The sequence below is a fragment of the Salvelinus fontinalis genome, chromosome 6 (assembly GCF_029448725.1).
Source record: "Salvelinus fontinalis isolate EN_2023a chromosome 6, ASM2944872v1, whole genome shotgun sequence".
Taxonomy (NCBI): domain Eukaryota; kingdom Metazoa; phylum Chordata; class Actinopteri; order Salmoniformes; family Salmonidae; genus Salvelinus; species Salvelinus fontinalis.
This window is the reverse complement of record NC_074670.1, coordinates 30,084,271-30,108,453: the sequence shown is the minus strand read 5'-3', so window position 1 is coordinate 30,108,453 and position 24,183 is coordinate 30,084,271. Positions and strand designations below refer to the sequence as shown.

Here is a 24,183-nt window from a genome sequence, read left to right as displayed (position 1 = left end):
CTATACAGTATTCATATTCTGTATTATTAGTTTATGGTTCCCATACACACAGGCAATACAATCAATAATTGTATTGTAGGCTGTACCAGTTTCCTTCACTTGACACATCATTATGTTGCAGTCACTGTCCACCAGAAGGTAGTAAAGAGGTGTAACTTAGTTTCTGTTTAAATGCTCCCTGAGTAAGCAGAGGCCATTCAACCCTCCAGGTGCCATAGCAGTCCATAAACCACAAACCTGGACATTTTAACTGCCATTGTAAAACATTGGAGTTTTAGAAACTGACCAGTATATAGACTGCTCTAAAATACTTTATCTAAGTCCCCCTTTTCTCTTCAAAAGATCAACCAGCTGCTTTCACATTAGACTTTCTTAAAGTAATGTCAGATTGAGGGGTATGCAGTTGTGTTATCTATAAAATAAGTGTTCACACTGAGCATATATGTAGACTGTTTGATAATCAGTGTATAGGATCATGGGAGGAAAATTGAGGGGAATTGGGGAGAGGAGTTAACATTTCTCAATGTGTGCAGGGACTAGATGTGGAACCATTGTAAGGAAGGAAGGAATGGTGATATTTGGCTCCTGCCCCCTTCCCCCCGTCTTGATAGGAATGCGTGAACTCCTTTCCTCCTGCTCGGTTTGATGATGTCATGGCTTGTGCATGTCCCTTTGGCACGGGCTCTGCCAGCTGCTGAGCTGAGTTTGTTGCAAAACAGACACAGCATGATTTTCATGTTTAAGAGCTCCGTCGGGTGGGTTAAAACATTGCCTTTAGGTGGATCATCTTCCCTGTCTTCTCCTTCTATCAATGTTTACATTGTAGGTAGTAGACCTGTTGACATTAATCTTGAGTGAGTGAAAGAAAGTAAAACAGAAGCATTTGATATAGATTATACAGTAGTTTCATTCATTCATATTTTATATTCTGCCCTATGGATAGACAGGTTGAGTTCAAAGTTCTTGTTACAGTACCACTCTTAAGAACATATAGAGGTATGAATTATCCCTTGCGTGAGTTTCTTTCATTATCCACAGATATCAAAAGTACAAAAGCCTCTTTAACTGTTAAAGTGAAATATTCCAGCATTAATCTTCCTCAAACACATTAAAAAGCCATGTATTGGTTTAGAAGAAAAAATACACTATCCTTATTCAGAACATCTGCTAAATCTATTCTGACATAGACACTGGAAACATTTTCCAGGTCAAAGTCCTGCTCCAAATATTTGGAAAAGACAGTCCGGAGAGTTGACCACAGTTTGTTGGACCAATTTGACCACTGTTTATAGAATACTTACAACATTCTGATAAATATTGCACCACAAAAACATAGGGGGAGCACATATGTTGAATTATATTTCTAATGGCAAATGTTGTTCAAAGTTCCATTGTAATAGACAGAATATTGTTAATCAGACATGATTTTGATATCAAAGGACTCTATCAATGGGCCGGGGTGGCTAGTTTCAAAAACGTCTAGACAGAACGTTCTTGAAGTACGGAGTCGAGACAATAAATGTAAACGTTGTCAGTGGCAACGAGAGGTATCACTTCCGAGTGAAAGGTCGTTCAATTATTTCAAGATGGCAGTCCCCTCGCATATGGCAACCTCTGAGCTGTACTGCTGGGAAGGCGATTGGGGTTTACCATCTGTCGACACTGAGTGTTTAATTGTATTGGTAAGATATCTATTATGATGTAATTCCAGAAATATCAACATTGCAAGATAGCACAGCTTGGCTGCCTTCATATTCAGTTGCAAGCTAATGTCAATGTTCATGACGTTGGCTTGAACATCACATCCCTTACTGACATGGCTATCTATTAGTTGTCTAGCTATTTGTCGTAAACATTTCACCGTAACAGTAAGTATATTTACATGATAGTTAACGTTATATGGGCTGCTACCATGTAATTACACTGCAAGGTGAACATTGTTACATTAGTATCTACGACTGGCTATCTGGCTAACTTATACCAGTTATCAATTGTCGCTATCGACCCGTTATTGTAGCGGCGTCTTATGTAAGAAAAGGTTATTAACTAACTTAGCTAGCTAACGGCAGCTAACTAGCAACAACAGCAGCATGCACTGGCAATTTGCAAATAAATCTCACAAGAATGTAGATAGTCGAATGTACCTCGCTAACTAAATCAATGAAAACAAGCAGGTGTAGGTAAACAGCTGTAAGTACAGACTCTACCTGCCTGTGTGTGTGTGTCTCAGTGAAGGCTCCTCAGAGGAGGAAGGGGAGGACCATCCTACTCAGTGAATTTAAGAAAAATACAAATAGTGAAACATATATAAAGTTATCATTTTTAGATGATAAAACTATACTAAATATATTCACGTCACCAAATGACTGATTAAAACAGTGTTTTGCAATGAAGTTCTACAGTAGCCTTAACGGCACCCTATAGGGTAGCACCATGGTGTAGCCAAAGGACAGCTATTTTCCGTCCTCCTTTGGGTACATTGACTTCAATTTAAACCTTGGAGTCTCATGGTTCTCACTCATAGACTTACACAGTAATTATAATGACTTCCGGAGGACGTTCTCCAACCTATCAGACCTCTTGCAGCATAAACTGACATGTCCATCCAATCGAAGGATCAGAGAATTAATCTAGTACCGTAAGCATACGCTACAGCTAGCTAGCACTGCAGTGTATAACATTTGTTGAGTAGTTGACTCAGAGAGAAAGACAATAGTTTAACAGTTTTTTAGAAAAAAAAATATTCAAAAATTAAGGAGAAGTAGCATAGTGAGCGAGGGGGAGCTAGCTATGTTTTTTTTTAGTTAGTTTACCTTTCACTTACTTAGCTAGCTAGCTAATGCAGCTAATTTAGCCTACTCAACAACCTGACTCAAACAGAGAGGAATGCTATTTTTATGTTGGCTAGTTAGCTAAGGCGATCCTAGTCAAGGTAAGCTTTCGGTTGTATTAATTTATTGCCGCTGGAGCCCGTCTGTGTAACTGCTAAACTGCTTGCTGTTCACTGGACTGTGTGATTGTACACATGGATTGTATTATGGGTTTACTAACGTGTTAGTTCTAGTAGCTATGTTGACTATGACGTTAACTGATATGGTGACAACGATGTAGGCTGTGTAGCGGTTAGCCTTAGCGATTATGGTATGACGGTTTGGCTTGTAGAGTTTATTATTATTTTTATTTTTTTTGCCTGGTCACAGACAGATGTTGTGTTGTGCACTGAAGTCCACAAGTGAAGGGAAAAGTAGACAGGAGGAGACCGCGTAGATGCGGAAAATATTTATTAAACGAGCATTGCGATGCTGTATGGGGCTGCTATGAAAGTGAACTGTGTGTGCGGGTGATCAGGGGTGTATTCATTCCGACGATTTCTGTTGCAAAATGTTTCTTAAACGGAACGAAACGGGGATGGACCTACAGGAATTTGTCAAATAGAAACTGTTTGGACTAATGATTAAACCTCCGATCAGCTAGATACAGGCAAGATTGTTCCAGGCGGTATTGAATGTGTCACAGTCTGTCACCTCGAGTACTCCAATTTGTCTCTCAGCCTGTGCACCTACATTATACACTTTCATTTGTAGTCTAGGTTGTAGCAACGATGGGTATAGGGCACATTTTTGTATCATGTAGTAGCCTAAACCTATCAATGTTACATTGAGCTGGGTGAATGGAATGGTAATGACAGTCATCCAATACGCTGTAATAGAAATGGCCATGCTCATAAAAAATATAAAAAAGTCCTCCCTATTCCTAAACTGCACCGACCACCACTGGTGTGAGTATTTTTGGTTTTACTATACTTGTGGGGACAAGGAAAATGGCTATTTTAGTCTTTGTGGTTAGGGTTACAATTAGGGTTTTGGGGTTAAGGTTAGGGAAAATAGAATTTTGAATGGGAATCAATTGTTTAGAAAGGAAAGGATCTAGTCAGTTGTACATCTGAATGCATTCAACTGACCCCACAAGGAGAGTAGAACAAATGTGTGTGTGTGTTGCCGTACAATATTCTGCAACACAGCTATAATAATAGGCCTAGATTCAGAAACAATGGCATTAAAGCAACTAGCTACATGTTGTGACACCCAAAGCATCCTAATAATTATTAGGATCTGGACTGGACAGTTTATGACCTGTCATCTTGTAGGCTATCCCTAACTACTGGTGCCAAATGTTTGAACATGTGATTGATTACCTGTCAATCATGAATTATGAACATTACAATCCTAATCCATAAATTCAACATAGGAATGCAGCATAGCCTAACACATGATTAACCACACAGATCATGCAGGTGTTCGGCTACCCTCCCAACGTTATAGCCCTAAAGTTGACAAATGAGGAGGAAGTAATGAAGGAATGTGTGCAGTGTGCAATCTTGGAAGACATCTGGAGTGAAGATAAGGCTATTCTTAAGGCTATTGTCTGGTGCCTTTTGTTTTACATGTAGCACTCTATACACAGCTTTTAGGGGATATGGCTTTATTAACTAACTCCAAGCCTCTAGCTACAATGCAGCAGAGGCAACTGTAACTGGCTTTCGCTCCCCCCTCAGTTTCTTACAGGAAATTCCAGGTATGTCCATCATGGTACAGTTCTCATGGTACCCATGTATACAGTCGTGGCCAAAAGTTTTGAGAATGACACAACTATTAATTTCCACAAAGTTTGCTGCTTCAGTGTCGTTAGATATTTTTGTCAGATGTTACTATGGAATACTGAAGTATAATTACAAGCATTTCATAAGCGTCAAAGGCTTTTATTGACAATTACATGAAGTTGATGCAAAGAGTCAATATTTGCAGTGTTGGCCCTTCTTTTTCAAGACCTCTGCAATCCGCCCTGGCATGCTGTCAATTAACTTCTAGGCCACATCCTGACTGATGGCAGCCCATTCTTGCATAATCAATGCTTGGAGTTTGTCAGAATTTGTGGGGTTTTGTTTGTCCACCCGCCTCTTGAGGATTGACCACAAGTTCTCAATAGGATTAAGGTCTGGGGAGTTTCTGGAAAAGGCATTGTTCGTCACCAAACTTTTCCTGGATGGTTGGGAGAAGTTGTTCTTGGAGGATGTGTTGGTACCATTCTTTATTCATGGCTGTGTTCTTAGGGAAAATTGTGAGTGAGCCCACTCCCTTGTCTGAGAAGCAACCCCACACATGAATGGTCTCAGGATGCTTTACTGTTGGCATGACACAGGACTGATAGTAGCGCTCACCTTGTCTTCTCCGGACAAGCTTTTTTCAGTTCATTTGCATGGCAATGAGGGACTTTGCAATTAATTGCAATTCATCTGATCACTCTTCATAACATTCTGGAATATATGCAAATTTACATCATCCAAACTGAGGCAGCAGACTTTGTGAAAATTTATATTTGTGTCATTCTCAACTTTTGGCCACGACTGTACAAACCCCAAAGATTGTGTTGTATGTATCTGACTGGAAGCAGTGTTTTTGATTTAGCTGAACATTCCTACAATGTAAAACCTAATAATGTTCCATTTGGTTTTCTCTTAATACAAGGCCACCCAAAACATCTAATGTATTACTGTAAACCACAATATTTCCATTGTGCATGTTCAGTTAAATGACTGATGTGTTCACAAGCCACATATGACAGCTTATATTACCTTGCAGGCTTGATTAAACCAGATTTGAGCATCATAAACTACATTTTCCTTCCTGGCAAATTTTCAGACATTAAACCATTTTTTTAAAATGTTTGTATTTTGGACCCACATCTTACTGGATGGAACAAGATGTCAAATGTGGGTCTGGAAAGTGACTTTCCTCCCCTGATATTTTTTTTGGTGGTTGGAAAATGCACATCTTGCTTGCTTTTAGTTTGTGTCTCAGTGTGGTGGAAACCACAAAGTGGCTACTGAACTGGAGCCATGTTAGTGACACATCATACTCTTGGACAAACTCTTGTCTGGAAATTAGCAATTTCATTCAGAGTTTTCCAGGATGCCCCCTGGGTTTTCACTGCAACTGGGTAGATTTGTGTCTGATGATGTGTCACATTCACAGAGCTCATTCTTTCCATTAGTGAACTGGCAAAATGTCACTGCATTTAGGCTAGAGGTCTGTACATTCCACCTATTAGGAAATTGCAAAAGTGAATAAGAGAATCTGGAAGGTTTCTTTAAAAATGTTTATTTTTTTGTTATTTAAAAATGACAGCATTAGCATATCTATTTGATGGTTACTGCTGGATTAGCTTATGTTTATAGCGTACGTTATTGCCAATGGCTAGTCTAATTATCATAGTAAGCATAGTTAATTAGAACATCATGTAAGAGATTGATGTTTAGTTAGTAACAGACTGATCCTGAGACTCAGATTTTTCACTTTAAAATATAGGTCAAACAAAAACAATGATTGTAAAGTTAAACAAACCATACAACTCTATGCATAGGGTCTACTTTTAACGATACAAAAACACATTCACTTGAAGAACAGTGCAGATGCAAAGTTTGGCATACATTTTAAAGTGAAAAATCAGAATCTCAGCATCACTCTTTTAGTGTGAAATTGCCCTTAGCCTAACCCTAGTCTAGTGATACCCATCCACTGGTAGCCCTCTTATTTGTTAAACACATTCAGTAGTAGCCTATGTTTTTCTACTACAGGCAAGTGGCATTCATACTACTACAGGCAAGTGGCATTCATATCCAGAAAAGCAGTGTCTCTCTTTACATTCCTCAGATGAGAAGTGTGTTGCTCTGTTTTATTAAGCAATGATGGGAAAAAAATGATTGGCAGTGCAATGTAGGCTAGCACTCAATTACGTGCACCTGTTTGTAGTCTCTTATGCAGAGGAGAGTACGGTGGGGTCTGAATACTTATGTAAATAAGGTATTTCTTTTTTTAAATTAATACATTTGCAAACATTTCTAAAGACCTGTATTCACTTTGTCATTATTGGGCGTTGTGTGTAGATTTATTTTATCCACTTTAGAATAAGGCTGTAATGTAACAAAATGTGGAAAAAGTGAAGGGGTCTGAATACTTTCCCAAATGCACTGTATAGTATATACACTGAGTGTACAAAACATTAAAAATACCTTCCTAATATTGAGTTTCAGCCCTTTTGCCCTCAGAACAGTCTCAATTTGTCTGGGCATGGACTACAAGGTGTCAAGTGTTCCATAGGGATGCTGGCACATGTTGACTCCAATGCTTCCTACAGTTGTCAAGTTGGCTGGATGTCCTTTGGGTTGGGGACCACTCTTGATACATTGGAAACGGTTATGTGAAAAACCCAGCAGCGTTGCAGTTCATGACGCTCTCAAACCGGTGAGCCTGGCACCTACTACCATACCCCATTCAAAGGCACTTAAATCTTTTGTCTTGCCCATTCACCCTCTGAATGGCACACATACACAATTCATGTCTCAAGGCTTAAAAATCATTATTTCACTAATCTCCTCCACTTCACTGATTTTAAATTGGATTTAACAGGTGACATCAATAAGGGATCGTAGCTTTCACCTGGATTCACCTGGTCAGTCTGTCATGGAAAGAGCAGGTGTTCCTTATGTTTTGTGTGTGTGTGTTATGGTATGCAGTATGCACAATAATTCATTCTAGTAAGGCCTTCACCTAGGCTACATATCTGTATAGGCCTACCAATATATTAGTTATGTGTTTTAGACCTGTAGGGTAGGTATGAATTTTATTTTCAGTCTAGCTAGTCTTCGGGTTTACAACCAAAGATAAAAAGTTGAGGAATTTCCTAATAAAGTTGTAGCCATGATGTCAGCCTTTGATGTGTTTAATGACATTTTGGTTGGGTGACTTTGGTCAACTGCAGAGAGAACCTCAGCTTTTCTCCATTCCTCTCTTAACTTTCACTGGCTATTCCATTATTGAAGATCTAGTTCTGCCTTCTTGAATGAGTTTTTCTTTCAATCTGAAGTGATATCTGTCCTTCACAGTGGAGCACCAGGCCCAATGTTGATACTATTGCTGTACATTGTACAATCTAAATAAGCCACGGTCGTGTACTGTGCTTGACTTAATACAAATGTCTGCTTGTGATTGTGATATGATCAGTTTGTCATTATTGTGGGCAGACCCTAAATTACATGATTATATTTCTTCTCTGAGGTGAAAGGTATTGAATGACTGTATATAAATTATTTTATGTGTTATCGGTTTTGATGATTATAGGATACATTAAAACATTTAAGGCCATTCTTAATGCCCTGGGGCCAGCTGACAGTGGGGTTTGTAAAGTACTTGCGGACACTGTTGAAGGAATTACCTCTTCTTTTCCATGAGATTACGTCCCGTCACACCTGTCTGCAAGCACAGTCAGGTCGACCTGTTCACCTCTGCCAAACCACATTTATAGGAATGTCATTTTATGTATGGCTATCTTTCAGCCAGATACAATCATAAATGTTGCTGTGCGCATTTGCCTTGTCAATCTATAGTGCAATGTGTCTTTAGGCTACTTTGTATCAAGTCTGCTGCAATACAACAATTGCTTTGAGATCCATTGAAAGGCATATTAATGCAGTCGATTACTGTTTGCTTATTTCATTCTGGAATAGGATTTTCCTTGTGAGTGCAGGACACAGTAAGCGGAAATGAAGGACCATTCCATGAATGGTGACCTGGGCCCAGATTGACACAACCTTAAAGAAGAAATTTCTTCTTAACTGACATTTTTTCCATAACTATAGATTTATGAAGAAAGTCAAGCAAAGTTGCTATTCCTCAAAAATGTTATTGGAAATGTTCTTTCTCTATTTATTATGTTTCTTCCTTAAGCAAAAAGTTAAGAAGAAATTTGATTCTTGAAAATAAAGTTATTGATTTGTTCTTAATTCCAAGATAGCTAAACCCTTGTTCTAAACTCTGGGCAGTCTGAGAATAAGCTCATGAAAGCGATTGAACATGTTTAATTCACTCACAAACTTCATCTGAAAGTTTCTGTATGGATTATTTTAAACCAAAGAACATGTTTTAGTAACAGCAATCTCACTACGAATTATGCTAACATGATTGCCATTGCTAGCTAGATAGCTAGCTAAATTAGTTGCCTAGCAACAAACATTTTAAGAAGATATTTGAGAGGTTTGTAAGAAAATCATAAAATCTTAAGATATTGTTGAGGAATTGCACTTACGAACTATCTTATGAACTTATATTTTTTTCATAAAAAGCTTAAGTTTTTGTGTAAGAAGTGTTTTGTGAATCTGAGCCCTGATCTTAGTTTGAGAATGTAGGCTATGTTTAGACACCTATTCTGTTTCTATTAGGTCTATTGAAGTTTCTCCTTCGCAAGCCTTTTTTACTCTGGTCTTGTACTGTTTTCCTTCTACTTTTTCAATCTCCTTATAGGCTACTTATCTCTTCAGGAACAGTTTGTTCCATCACAACTGGCTCAGCTACCTGCCACTCCCTTCCCTTGCCTACGCACACTGCATGCTCCAGGACTCTTTCAGGCAGGGCAGGCTCCACATCCTTTCTTCCATAATCTCCATCCGAACAGTCTAATGCAAGAAATTCCCCTCCCATTGATAAAAATCAGTATTGTGTAATCTACATTGTTACATCTACAGGTGTTTATGTCCGTCCACAGTGATTAGGGACAGGTTTTTACAAATAATTAATTAGCTATTTTGCACCTGCGCAAAGTATATATTTTTGTCCATCCTTTTCAGAAGGCTCAATGTCTCATTCCTAGTGTCAACCTTTAATTTCATCCTTTTTGTTTCGGGTGTTTTATTTTTGGGGCTCCCGAGTGGCTCAGCGGTCTAAGGCACTGCATCTCAGTGCTAGAGGCGTCACTACAGACCCTGGTTCGATTCCAGGCTGTATCACAACCGGACGTAATTGGCAGTCCCATAGGGCGGCGCACAATTGTCCCAGCGTCGCCCGGGTTAGGGTTTGGCCCGGGTAGGCCAGACTTTGCTGTGGTGCTAAAGGTTATGGAGTATAGCCTGGTGTCTGTGGTGTCTAGAGTTAGGCTGCCTATCACACAATCATGTTGTTTATATGCTTAATGTTTGTTTTTACATGCTGTGCATTGGTTCCTAAGGGTCTTCCTTAATTGAGGTGTTCATGCCTGCCTCCCCCTCCCTTTATGTCAGTGGAATTATTTTGGGCCTAGCTTGGATGCTTCCCGGATGCTTTTTTTATACAAGGCTGTGGAAACTAAGGTATGTCTGGCTCAACATGTTTTAGCTCAGCGTTAATCTGTTAATCATCTCCCTTCAGGCTTATGCAAAGTTTGCAGGCGCACCCCTCAAACTTCACAAGATCGGCAACCCCTGGAGAAGTCCCACCGGTAAGATGTCTTTAGTTTTTTTAGGTCCTTTTTATATTGTTTTGTCTCAACTCGAGAAACATGGCTGCATTAATTTACTTCAGAACTAGGCATATTCTCCTATAATCAAAGGGAACACATTGAGACTAAGAAATGGAATGGAAGGAAATGTGCTCTCTATAAAATGAGCAGAAAATATCTCCTTTTCACTTTGTTCTTGTTATTCCTTTAACTTACTATATTATTTCTCCATCTGTATAGTATGTTTTTCTTGATTCTTACTTTCCAGACTTAATGTCTTCCCTCTCTTCACCAATGGCTCTCCTCTGCCTTTTCTCTCTTCTTCATCTCTAGATTTTCTCTCTATCCCACTCTCCTGTTTTCTCTCCATCGGTCTGTAATGGTCACATTAACAGTGGCTGTTAATGAGTGGTGTTGTGAGGTGCCCGTCTTTATGATGCATTTTTCTCCTTTGCTAGGCTCCCTGCCTGCCCTGAAGACCAGCGAGAATGGGAGCCTCTCTCGGCCCAGTGACATCATCATCCACCTCAGGAAACAGGTGACAGAGAGTCCGCCTGCTCATGTACAGCACAGTCCTCCTCTTTGTCTGAAAGAGCTGCTCCATGCGCTGTTTCACACTTGCTTAAAGTGAATTATGATCCAATTTCCCATTGAAAAAAAGCTATGTCTCCTATGATCTTTCCTCCCATCCCCCAAGTTCAATTAAATGCACACTTCAACTAATGCCCAGATGGAACCCATTAGCCAAGATACTTACTGCCCCCTGACTGGTAGGTGGGTTGTGAGCTACTGCAGTAGAGATGTTAGAAACCACAATGCAACGCAGATTGATAAGTGCTGTTGTGGTGTCAATGTGAGCGAACAGGGAGGAAACCCTGGTGAGATCATCCCAAAGGATTAGACAGTAAAGGGGTAAGGATGGTGGGGTTTCCATACAAACCTCCCAAAGTCAGTCAAAAACTGCTCATTTTACCCTCCAGAGCAAGGGAGGGAGAGGGAGGTAGAGAGAGAATCTCTCTAAGATTTCCAGTCATGTTGAGTTCTTCTTGACCCCAGCGTGCACCATTTCAGACTGACTGCCCTGCAGTCATGAGGTTAGATGGTAAACACTTGACCCAGAACACCTAGACTGCCAGAAGTCCCATAAAGGCCTCCACATAGAGGTATCTTTTCAGTTTTTTGAATGGGTTTCCGGAGAACATTGACAGTGCTAATGGTGTAATCGCGCCAAGGCGGCTCATGGTATTGTTCCATAAGGGCTTTAAAAACGATTTAGAATACCTGACAACAGCAAGACTAGTTTAAGATGTTGTGGTCTGTGAATCCTGTCGGTGATGTTCGTGAAAGGTGATGAAATGCCTGAAGTGTGTTGTGATATGAGCCTATCTTTCAGAAATACAATGCCGACTTTGACCTGTCTGCCAAAGAGGGAGCAGACACTCTGGCCTTCATCTCACTCCTGGAGGAAAAACTGATGCCAGCTCTGGTGAGGATCACAGTTACTCAGAGAGAACAAGACAGACAGGGAGGGGGCTGAAGGGAGTGATAGAGAGCGTGTCTGTGGACAGAATGAGTGACGAGGTTGTAGAAGACATTGCTGCAAGAATGAGATGACGTGGAAGATATCACTAGTTGTGCGCTAGTGACTGGGTTGTGCCACATCACTCCGATTATGGCAAAAAGTTATTATAATTTTGTCATATAACCGCATACTGCGTTTTTGTCCTACTTAATCTCGCTTCTCTCTGTCTCGCTAGAAAGATTGTAGGTAATTATACCTGGTGCCTTATTGTGTCCTATAAAGAAATACCTCAAACATTGTTTCCTGTGCCAGCAGAACCGTGTCAACATGGAACAACCTGTGGCTTCCTGCAGCACTTTGAAGTGGGATAAACAGCCACTGTGCTCTCAATGCCAAAATGTGTAGCTCCACTGCTGTATTTTGTGTCTGTTTGAAAAATCTGAATATCCTAAGGATTCTAATTCATAGTGACTACTATGTCATTACCTCTAGCTTGTAGAAGCCCTTTTGCATCTCTTTCACACTTTTGTGCTTCTCTCTCTTTCTGGTCTAGGTCTATACTCGGTGGATTGATCCTAAGAACTATGTGGAGGTGACTCGGCGTTGGCACGCGGAACACGCCCCATTCCCTCTGAACTTCTTCCTGCCCGGCAGCATCCAGCGCCAGCAGCTGCAAAGGCTGAGGCTGGTCAGGGGAGACGAAGAGTTGACAGCAGGGGAGGAGGTGGAGAAGGAGGTGAGTTGAGGGGGAGATGGAGGAGGTAGGTAGGTACACCCAAAGGCATTTGTTGTTTTAATAGTCTTTCTAATCTTTCCAAATAACATTTTATTATGGGGCCCTTTGCAATCAGTCTAGTATGGGGGGACATACTGTATTGGTACCATATCATTTATATTGTTTATACAGAATTCTTAATGTAAAAAATAATACTGTGATTTTTTTTTTTAATGGTATGAAGGAAAAACCTTAGAGACATATATTGTTGAGAAAGCATCACTCTGCAAAAATGTCACCTGATACCAAAATATGCAGTTGGCACTCATGCAGTCATGCATTGAGGAAGAAATCCATGCGGTAACACCTGTGAACAGTAAAAAGCAATAAACCATTTTTTAAATGAAAAAAAGAGGTTCAAGACTATTTCCTGAGTGCCAACCACATGTGTTGGTTTTGAGTTCTTGTCCAGTGTGGTCTTGTACAACACACATTTTAAATATACCACTTCTGTTAGCAAGTTAGACTACTACTTTTCATTAAAAACACCTAAAAATGGCCATAGAATTCCAAGTGTGTGAATTGGGATAGGTTATCAACAAACAAAAAAAGAATGTGTGAATAGGGCCATTGGAGGTGTTACACTGTGATTAAACCATGTGCTGAGAGAGGTGTGAACATTGGACTTGCCTCCATAGCTGAGCTGACGCATGCTTCAGACATCATTGCTCCCTGTGATGACGTAATGGTTTATAGGCTTGTCATGGGAACTCGACTTGTTTACCAAAGCGCTGGTCCAGGGCAAAGCTTATCTACATACACGGCTCAGGTCCAGGGTACCTTTTTTCAGTCTTGTAGTGGTTAAAGATCTGAATATGGATGCGGAAAGCTGACCCTAGACAAGTGTTTTGGTATAACCTCTTGCAGAAGTTAATTTAAGCAATAAGGCACAGGGGGTGTGGTATATGGCCAATATACCATGGCTATGGGCTGTTCTTATCAGTGGCGGTTCTAGCTTGTATGGCTCCCTGGGTGAACCCCCCCCTTCAGCACCATTCTGCACTAACTGTAATTTTTATTCAGACATTTGGAACAACAAATAATTATAACATTTAACGACAATATAAATATATATACAAAAATAAGACTCTTAATTATCAAAAAGAAGTAACAAAGACAAATAGAAACAAATTATAGTATATAAATAAAAATAAAAAAGAGAATTCAATTATTACACTATTACCGTATTCCTAACAAAAAACACACAAACAAAATTAGAATCAGGGCGCCCACTCAAAGGTTAATTGACCCACAGTCCCACATGGTGACATGATATCATTGACGTGATGTGCAAATGAGCGATAGAAAACCGATCGCGCAAATGTCACTTTTCTGATTTTTTTTTTTTTTTGTACAGGCGCTTCATGCCCCCGGCAAGATGCCGCCTCATTTCGCCTATGCCTAAATCCGCCACTGGTTCTTACGCACAACGCTATGTGGAGTGCCTGGACACAGCCCTTAGCCGTGGTATATTGGCCATATAGCACAAACCCCCGAGGGGCCTTATTGCTATTATAAACTGGTTACCAATGTAATTAGAGCAGTAAAAATAAATGTTTTGTCATACCCGTGGTATACGGTCTCATATACCTCAGGTGTTTTTACTGCTACTCTCTGTTTATCATATATGCTTAGTCACTTTAACTATACACTTATGTACATACTATCTCAATTGGGCCGACCAACCAGTGCTCCCGCACGTTGGCTAACCGGGCTATCTGCATTGTGTCCCACCACTCGCCAACCCCTTTTTTACGCTACTGCTACTCTCTGTTCATCATATATGCACAGTCACTTTAACCATATCTACATGTACATACTACCTCAATCAGTCTGACTAACCGGTGTCTGTATGTAGTGTGTCGCTACTTTCATAGCCTCGCTACTGTTATAGCCTCGCTACTGTAGCCTGTCTTTTTACTGTTGTTTTTATTTCTTTTTTATTTCTTTACCTACCTATTGTTCACCTAATACCTTTTTTGCACTATTGGTTGTATTTGGCGCACGTGACAAATAAACTTTGATTTGATCAGAATTCAGGTCTCGAACCACCCAGTTTATAATAAGGAATATATCATGATTCAAAATTGTGAGAATTTGGCCTGAGGTCGGTTTGTCAACACCTTTCTCTCTCCAGCTGTACCGCGATGCTATGGAGTGTATGAACCTTATCTCGCAGAGGCTGGGCTCAAACAAGTTCTTCTTCGGAGACTCGTAAGTCCACACAGAGAGGTTCTACCTCGACATTAAACTGGGAATTCAGCACCTCAACTTAATTCACTTGCATGGCATCCATATGTATCTCTAACTACATGACGCTGTTCCTTTCAGACCTTCATCTCTGGATGCTTTTGTCTTTGGCTACTTGGTGCCCATCCTGAAGATGAAACTGCCCAATGCAAGACTCCAGCAGCACCTCAAGTCACTGGACAACCTGAGCCACTTCTGCTCCAACATCCTGGCGCTCTACTTCCCCAGCGAGGGACGAGGTGTGGGACCGCATAACATACTGTACATGCAGTATGACATTGTCTTCAATGATATCTATTATATAACTTGCTATTGTTGTTAACTTGTGAATTCCATGTCTCACACTTTTTCTTGTTTATCTTTTGTGCAGAAGGTGTCAGTCGAAAGGTGTCCTCCCAGCCTGAAGGGGGTGACGCTGACAACGAGCCTGGTAAGAGGCGCAAGCAGCTGCTGTCGGTCCTGGTTGCCCTGGGCGCCATGTTGAGCTACGCCCTCCTCACAGGCATTGTGGCTATTCAACACGTCCAGCAGGAGGCACTAGACCATCGTTCCCCAGGTCTCAGGTCACTCTCCTCCCACGGGGAAGAGGAGGATGGGGAGGAGGAGGGCTGAGGATGGGGAGGAGGAGACGGCCGCAAATCAAAACTGATCTCCTGTCTCTATGCCTAAATCTTCGTTGACGCTCCCTCAGCAGTCTGGAATGACTGGAAAGGTGTTAACCAATATGGCAGAAACTCCAGTTAGCCTTCTAGACTAGGTGGAATGTTTACTCTACTGCTGATGCCTCAACAATCCCTTCAGATCCTGGAGGAGGAGTCAATAGGAAGAAGGGGCAAGGGGTTGGTGTTTGATTGGGCCAAAGCCGTAGAGTACGATGAAGAGGAGGAGCAGCACTGTGGGAATATACATTAAGATGCTTCAACATGCACCAAGAGTGCTTCGATGTCTTACTTGGAGAATGTTTGGATGTTTTCTCTGCTTTATTTTGACTCTGCCATTGCACGATAATCATAGATCCAAATCATGACGTTGCTTTGCTTTTCTCAATTTCTTGGTGCTTTATCTAATCCAACTGATTATACTTTCGTGTGTAAATTATATTATTGAGGGAACAAATCCCAAGTAGCATTTGTGAAAATGTAATTGTTACTGAATTCTTAGTAGCATTAGCACATTCTTTCTGAACACTTGCCAAAATAATCACAATCTCCACCACAGTAAACAGTGTGTGAGGTCTCTAGATGTTTAATAATAATTTCAACAGAGGAAATAAAGGGGTGACTTCTTGATTTATATCCTTTTCATATTATTGCTTGTCAGGGTGAGAACTGTTTTATAATTCTTCACCTACCATGAATTTGAGGGCCAAGCCTGAAGTTTGGGGCTTTGAAATGTTTCCAGGCCGATTCAAAATCTTGTGGAAATTGCCCTCCCCAGTGCAATTTGTGTGCTATAGTGAAGACTGTGCTGGCCCTATTCCTGCATTGCAGCAAGTCAAAGCATCATTCAATAAAAGAAACAGGGAAGTTCAATAAATCACTTTAATGTTCCAATACATCTGCTCGCTGTGTAAAGGCTTCCCCTGCTTTAGGATGATAGGCTACTGTTGATCTCCAGCCATACAGGGTTACATTATTGTCTAATTCAGAGTTGCAAGAAACTCATTGTCTTTCTATTTTTCAATTTCTTAAAGGTAGCCAGCCTGTTGGAGATAAATCATTTATGGTATGTAAATTTGTAATGCAAGAGTTAACCTTATTCAATCTTGTTTTGAGAGCAGAACTAATGTTACACACAGGTTGCCATACACCTTAACCCTAAACTTAACCAATCACATTTCTTTCCTAAACTTAATCTAAATCCTGAACCTGCCTAACCTTAACCAATTGGGATTACTTGCCTAATCTTAACCAAACACATTCAAAGCTACCCTCAGAACCCGATACAATAAATATATGCCAAAATGAGGATGTGGGGTTTAAAGATGAGGATGGTCCCATATTGAGGGGAACACCTGTAGCATGAATATATAGCACACATTTTTTATAGTGTGAATAGGAAATGGGTCACAAACATACATTCTTTAATATTGTGTGGAGGAGATATGTTATTTTGTGTAGTAACTATTGTGATAGGCCTATAAAACGTTTGGGGTATCTGGAATAGGGGTGCTTGGAAAGATGAAAGAGCATGCTGCACCTGATCTAACACATTTCAGCCTGGTCTCATAGACTACACTGAACAAAAATATAAATGCAACATGCAAGATTTTACTGACTTACAGTTCACATAAGGAAATCAGTTCGTTTAAATAAATTCAGTAGGTCCTAATCAATGGATTTCACATCAATCAAGTTTATTTTATATAGCCCTTCGTACATCAGCTAATATCTCGAAGTGCTGTACAGAAACCCAGCCTAAAACCCCAAACAGCAAGCAATGCAGGTGTAGAAGCACGGTGGCTAGGAAAAACTCCCTAGAAAGGCCAAAACCTAGGAAGAAACCTAGAGAGGAACCAGGCTATGAGGGGTGGCCAGTCCTCTTCTGGCTGTGCCGGGTGGAGATTATAACAGAATATGGCCAAGATGTTCAAAATGTTCACAAATGACAAGCATGGTCAAATAATAATCAGGAATAAATGTCAGTTGGCTTTTCATAGCCGATAATTAAGAGTTGAAAACAGCAGGTCTGGGACAGGTAGGGGTTCCATAACCGCGGGCAGAACAGTTGAAACTGGGACGGCAGCAAGGCCAGGTGGACTGGGGACAGCAAGGAGTCATCATGCCCGGTAGTCCTGACGTATGGTCCTTGGGCTCAGGTCCTCCGAGAGAGAGAAAGAGAGAATTAGAGAGAGCATACTTAAATTCCCACAGGACACTGGATAAGACAGGAGAAGTACTCCAGATATAACCAACTGGCCCTAACCCCCCGACACAAACTACTGCAGCATAAATACTGGAGGCTGAGACGAGGGGTCAGGAGACACTGTGGCCCCATCCGATGATACCCCCGAACAGGGCCAAACAGGAAGGATATAACCCCACCCACTTTGCCAAAGCACAGCCCCCGCACCACTAGAGGGATATCTTCAGCCCCCAACTTACAATCCTGGGACAAGGCCGAGTATAGCCCACAAAGATCTCCACCACAGCACAAACCAAGGGGGGGCGCCAACCCAGACAGGAAGATCACGTCAGTAACTCAACCCACTCAAGTGACGCACCCCTCCTAGGGACGGCATGAAAGAGCACCAGTAAGCCAGTGACTCAGCCCCTGTAATAGGGTTAGAGGTACAGAATCCCAGTGGAGGGGAACCGGCCAGGCAGAGACAGCAAGGGTGGTTCGTTGCTCCAGAGCCTTTCCGTTCACCTTCACACTCCTGGGCCAGACTACACTCAATCATATGACCTACTGAAGAGATAAGTCTTCAGTAAAGACTTAAAGGTTGAGACCGAGTCTGCGTCTCTCACATGGGTAGGCAGACCATTCCATAAAAATGAAGATCTATAGGAGAAAGCCCTGCCTCCAGCTGTTTGCTTAGAAATTCTAGGGACAATTAGGAGGCCTGCGTCTTGTGACCGTAGCGTACGTGTAGGTATGTACGGCAGGACCAACTCGGAAAGATAGGTAGGAGCAAGCCCATGTCACGCTTTATAGGTTAACAGTAAAACCTTGAAATCAGCCCTTGCCTTAACAGGAAGCCAGTGTAGGGAAGCTAGCACTGGAGTAATATGATCAAATATCTTGGTTCTAGTCAGGATTCTAGCAGCCGTATTTAGCACTAACTGAAGTTTATTTAGTGCTTTATCCGGGTAGCCGGAAAGTAGAGCATTGCAGTAGTCTAGCCTAGAAGTAACAAATGCATGGATTAATTTTTCTGCATCATTTTTGGACAGAAAATTTCTGATTTTTGCAATGTTACATAGATGGAAAAAAGCTTTCCTTGAAACAGTCTTGATATATTCGTCAAAAGAGAGATCAGGGTCAAGAGTAACGCCGAGGTCCTTCACAGTTTTATTTGAGACGACTTTACAACCATCAAGATTAATTGTCAGATTTAACAGAAGATCTCTTTCTTTCTTGGGACCTAGAACAAGCATCTCTGTTTTGTCCGAGTTTAAAAGTAGAACGTTTTCAGCCATCCACTTCCTTATGTCTGAAACACAGGCTTCTAGCGAGGGCAATTTTGGGGCTTCACCATGTTTCATTGAAATGTACAGCTGTGTGTCATCCGCATAGCAGTGAAAGTTAACATTATGTTTTCGAATAACATCCCCAAGAGGTAAAATATATAGTGAAAACAATAGTGGTCCTAAAACGGAACCTTGAGGAACACCGAAATGTACAGTTGATTTGTCAGAGGACAAACCATTCACAGAGACAAACTGATATCTTTCCGACAGATAAGATCTAAACCAGGCCAGAACTTGTCCGTGTAGACCAATTTGGGTTTCCAGTCTCTCCAAAAGAATGTGGTGATCGTTGGTGTCAAAGGCAGCACTAAGGTCTAGTAGCACGAGGACAGATGCAGAGCCTCGGTCTGACGCCATTAAAAGGTCATTTACCACCTTCACAAGTGCAGTCTCAGTGCTATGATGGGGTCTAAAACCAGACTGAAGCATTTCGTATACATTGTTTGTCTTCAGGAAGGGAGTGAGTTGCTGCGCAACAGCTTTTTCTAAAATTTTTGAGAGGAATGGAAGATTCTATATAGGCCGATAGTTTTTTATATTTTCCTGGTCACGGTTTGACTTTTTCAAGAGAGGCTTTATTACTGCCACTTTTAGTGAGTTTGGTACACATCCGGTGGATAGAGAGCCGTTTATTATGTTCAACATAGGAGGGCCAAGCACAGGAAGCAGTTCTTTCAGTAGTTTAGTAGGAATAGGATCCAGTATGCAGCTTGAAGGTTTAGAGGCCATGATTATTTTCATCATTGTGTCAAGAGATATAGTACTAAACCACTTAAGTGTCTCTCCCGATCCCAGGCCCTGGCAGAGCTGTGCAGATCCAGGACAGCTAAGCCCTGGAGGAATACGCAGATTTAAAGAGGAGTCCGTAATTTGCTTTCTAATGATCATGATCTTTTCCTCAAAGAAGTTCATGAATTTATTACTGCTGAAGTGAAAGCCATCCTCTCTTGGGGAATGCTGCTTTTTAGTTAGCTTTGCAACAGTATCAAAAATACATTTTGGATTGTTCTTATTTTCCTCAATTAAGTTGGAAAAGTAGGATGATCGAGCAGCAGTGAGGGCTCTTTGATACTGCACGGTACTGTCTTTCCAAGCTAGTCGGAAGACTTCCAGTTTGGTGTGGCGCCATTTCCGTTCCAATTTTCTGGAAGCTTGCTTCAGAGCTCGGGTATTTTCTGTATACCAGGGAGCTAGTTTCTTATGACAAATGTTTTTTGTTTTTAGGGGTGCAACTGCATCTAGGGTATTGCGCAAGGTTAAATTGAGTTCCTCAGTTAGGTGGTTAACTGATTTTTGTCCTCTGACGTCCTTGGGTAGGCAGAAGGAGTCTGGAAGGGCATCAAGGAATTTTTGTGTTGTCTTGAGAATTTAAAGCACGACTTTTGATGCTCCTTGGTTGAAGTCTGAGCAGATTATTTGTTGCGATTTCAAACGTAATAAAATGGTGGTCCGATAGTCCAGGATTATGAGGAAAAACATTAAGATCTACAACATTTATTCCATGGGACAAAACTAGGTCCAGAGTATGACTGTGGCAGTGAGTAGGTCCAGAGACATGTTGGACAAAACCCACTGAGTCGATGATGGCTCCGAAAGCCTTTTGGAGTGGGTCTGTGGACTTTTCCATATGAATATTAAAATAACCAAAAATTAGAATATTATCTGCTATGACTACAAGGTCCGATAGGAATTCAGGGAACTCAGAGATATATGTATATGGCCCAGGAGGCCTGTAAACAGTAGCTATAAAAAGTGATTGAGTAGGCTGCATAGATTTCATGACTAGAAGCTCAAAAGATGAAAACGTAATTTTCTTTTTTGTAAATTGAAATTTGCTATCGTAAATGTTAGCAACACCTCCGCCTTTGCGGGATGCATGGGGGATATGGTCACTAGTGTAACCAGGAGGTGAGGCCTCATTTAACACAGTAAATTCATCAGGCTTAAGCCATGTTTCAGTCAGGCCAATCACATCAAGATTGTGATTAGTTCATTGACTATAACTGCCTTTGAAGTGAGGGATCTAACATTAAGTAACCCTATTTTGAGATGTGAGGTATCACGATCTCTTTCAATAATGGCAGGAATGGAGGAGGTCTTTATCCTAATGAGATTGCTAAGGCGAACACCGCCATGTTTAGTTTTGCCCAACCTAGGTCGAGGCACAGACACAGTCTCAATGGGAATGGCTGAGCTGACTACACTGACTATGCTAGTGGCAGACTCCACTAAGCTGGCAGGTTGGCTAACAGCCTGCTGCCTGGCCTGCACCCTATTTCATTGTGGAGTTAGAGCCCTGTCTATGTTGGTAGATAAGATGAGAGCACCCCTCCAGCTAGGATGGAGTCCGTCATTCCTCAGCAGGTCAGGCTTGGTCCTGTTTGTCGGTGAGTCCCAGAAAGAGGGCCAATTATCTACAAATTCTATCTTTTGGGAGGGGCAGAAAACAGTTTTCAACCAGCGATTGAGTTGTGAGACTCTGCTGTAGAGCTCGTCACTCCCCCTAACTGGGAGGGGGCCAGAGACAATTATTCGATGCCGACACATCTTTCTAGCTGATTTACACGCTGAAGCTATGTTGCGCTTGGTGACCTCTGACTGTTTCATCCTAACATCGTTGGTGCCGACGTGGATAACAATATCTCTATACTCTCTACACTCACCAGTTTTAGCTTTAGCCAGCACCATCTTCAGATTAGCCTTAACGTCGGTAGCCCTAACCCCTGGTAACCAGTGTATGATCGCTGGGTGATTCGTTTTAAGTCTAATACTGCGGGTAATGGAGTCGCCAATGACTAGGGTTTTCAATTTGTCAGAGCTAATGGTGGGAGCCTTCGGCGTCTCAGACCCCGTAACGGGAGGAGTAGAGACAAGAGAAGACTCGGCCTCAGACTCCGACTCGCTACTTAATGGAGAGAATCGGTTGAAAGTTTCTGTCGGCTGAATGAGCGACACCAGTTGAGCATTCCTACAGCATTTCCCTCCAGAAGCCATGAGAAAGTTGTCCGGCTGCGGGGACTGTGCGGGGGGATTTATACTAACGTTAGTATCTGTACTTACTGGTGGCACAGATGCTTTTTCTTCCTTTCCTACACTGAAATTACCCTTGCCTAACGATTGCGTCTGAAGCTGGGCTTGAAGCACAGCTATCCTCGCCGTAAGGCGATCGTTTCCTGTATATTATGAGTACATGACTGGGAATACAGATATGCATCTGTTGGTCACAGATACCTTAAAAAAAAGGTAGGGGCGTGGATCAGAAAAACAGTCAGTATCTGGTGTGACCACCATTTGCCTCAACACAGTTCTTCACATAGTTAATCAGGCTGTTGATTGTGGCCTTTGGAATGTTGTCCCACTCCTCTTCAATGGCTGTGCGAAGTTGCTGTAAATTGGCGGGAACTGAAAGACGCTGTCGTACACGTCGATCCAGAGCATCCCAAACATGCTCAATGGGTGACATGTCTGGTGAGTATGCAGGCCACGGAAAAACTGGGACATTCTCAGCTTCCAGGAATGGTGTACAAATCCTTGCGACATTTATTGCCATCGATAAAAAATAAGTGTGTTTGTTGTCTGTAGTTTATGCCTGCCCATGACATAACCCCACTGCCACGATGAGGCACTCTGTTCACAATGTTGACATCAGCAAACCACTCGCCCACACGATGCCATACACGCTGTCTGCTATCTGCCCGCTACAGTTGAAGCTGGGATTTATCCTTGAAGAGTACACTTCTCCAGCATGCAAGTGGCCATCGAAGGTGAGCATTTCTCAAATGAAGGCAGTTATCATGCCAAACTGCAGTCAGGTCACCCTGGTGAAGACAACAAGCACGCAGTTGAGCTTCCCTGAGACGTTTTCTGACAGTTTGTGCAGAAATTCTTTGGGTTGTGCAAATCCACAGTTTAACCAACTGTCCGGGTGGCTGGTCTCAGACGATCCCTTGTGAAGAAGCCGGATATGGAGGTCCTGGTCTGGCGTGGTTACACGTGGTCTGGTTGTGAGGCCGGTTGGACGTACTGCCAAGTTCTCTACAATGACGTTGGAGGGGGCTTATGGTAGAGAAATGAACATTAAATTCTCTGGCAAAAATGTTGGTGGACATTCCTGCAGTCAGCATGCCAATTGCACACTCCCTCAAAACTTGAGACATTTGTGGCATTGTGATGTGACAAAACTGCACATTTTAGAGTGGCCTTTTATTGCCCCCAGCACAAGGTGCACCTGTGTCATGGTCATGCTGTTAAATCAGCCTCTTGATATGCCACTCCTGTCAGGCGGATGGATTATCTTGACACAGGAAAAATGCTCACTAACAGGGATGTAAATACATTTGTGCAAAAAATACGCTTTTTATGTGTGTGGAACATTTCTGGGATCTGGGGTGGATGGTTGGGTGTATAATGCGAACGTTTAGCAACCCAAAGGTTGTGTGTTCGAAACTCATCATGGACAATTTGAGCATTTTAGCAACAACTACTTACTACTTTTTTGCTACTTTGTAACTACTTAGCATGTTAGCTAACCCTTCCCCTAACCTTAACCCTTTTAGTTAACCCTAACCCTAACCTTAACTCTTTAACCTTAATTCTTACCTTAACCATAACCCCTATCCTAGCTAAAGTTAGCCAGCTAACTAGCATTAGCCACCTAGCTAATGTTAGCCACAACAAATTAGAATTCGTAACATAATGTACACTGCAAATTCGTAGCATATTCTACATTTTCTAAATCGTAACATATCATACAAAATGGATGACGGACATCCACAAATACCATACGAAACGTAACATATCATACTAAATGAGTATCTCAGATTTACATACAGAATAATACAAAATGCTCTGAAACCAGGTTGCATATTTGAATATTACTATAGTTTAGTCAGATTAAAGGTTGGGAGAAGATTGTTTAAGCAATAAGCCCTGAGGTGGTGTGGTTTATTGGCCATATACCACAACCCCCAGATGTGTCTTATTGGTATTATAAACTGGTTACCAAGGTAATTAGAGCAGTAAAAATACATGTTTTGTCATACCCGTGGTATACGGTCTGACATACCATGGCTGTCAGCCAATCAGCATTCAGGGCTCAAACCACCCCGTTTTTAATAAGAAATAGACATGCTACATGA

The 24,183-nt window shown here is 41.6% G+C and overlaps 1 protein-coding gene across 1 annotated transcript; it reads left to right on the top strand.

Moving 5' to 3' along the window:
• The first annotated feature begins 1,547 nt into the window (after positions 1-1,547).
• LOC129857603 (metaxin-1-like) lies at positions 1,548-16,145 on the top strand. Its single transcript, XM_055926034.1, has 8 exons — positions 1,548-1,682; positions 10,236-10,305; positions 10,764-10,843; positions 11,699-11,791; positions 12,381-12,563; positions 14,740-14,816; positions 14,934-15,091; positions 15,223-16,145. The coding sequence occupies exons 1-8, from the start codon at positions 1,587-1,589 to the stop codon at positions 15,462-15,464; spliced, it is 999 nt and encodes a 332-aa protein (XP_055782009.1). The 5' UTR covers positions 1,548-1,586; the 3' UTR covers positions 15,465-16,145.
• The last annotated feature ends 8,038 nt before the right edge of the window (positions 16,146-24,183 follow it).

Excerpts from the sequence above, each read along its gene's own strand:
- LOC129857603 (XM_055926034.1), top strand. The coding sequence starts at position 1,587 with ATGGCAGTCCCCTCGCATATGGCAACCTCTGAGCTGTACTGCTGGGAA. Across the intron at positions 11,792-12,380 it reads AAAAACTGATGCCAGCTCTG|GTCTATACTCGGTGGATTGA; the intron begins GTGAGGATCACA and ends TTTCTGGTCTAG. Across the intron at positions 14,817-14,933 it reads AAGTTCTTCTTCGGAGACTC|ACCTTCATCTCTGGATGCTT; the intron begins GTAAGTCCACAC and ends TGTTCCTTTCAG.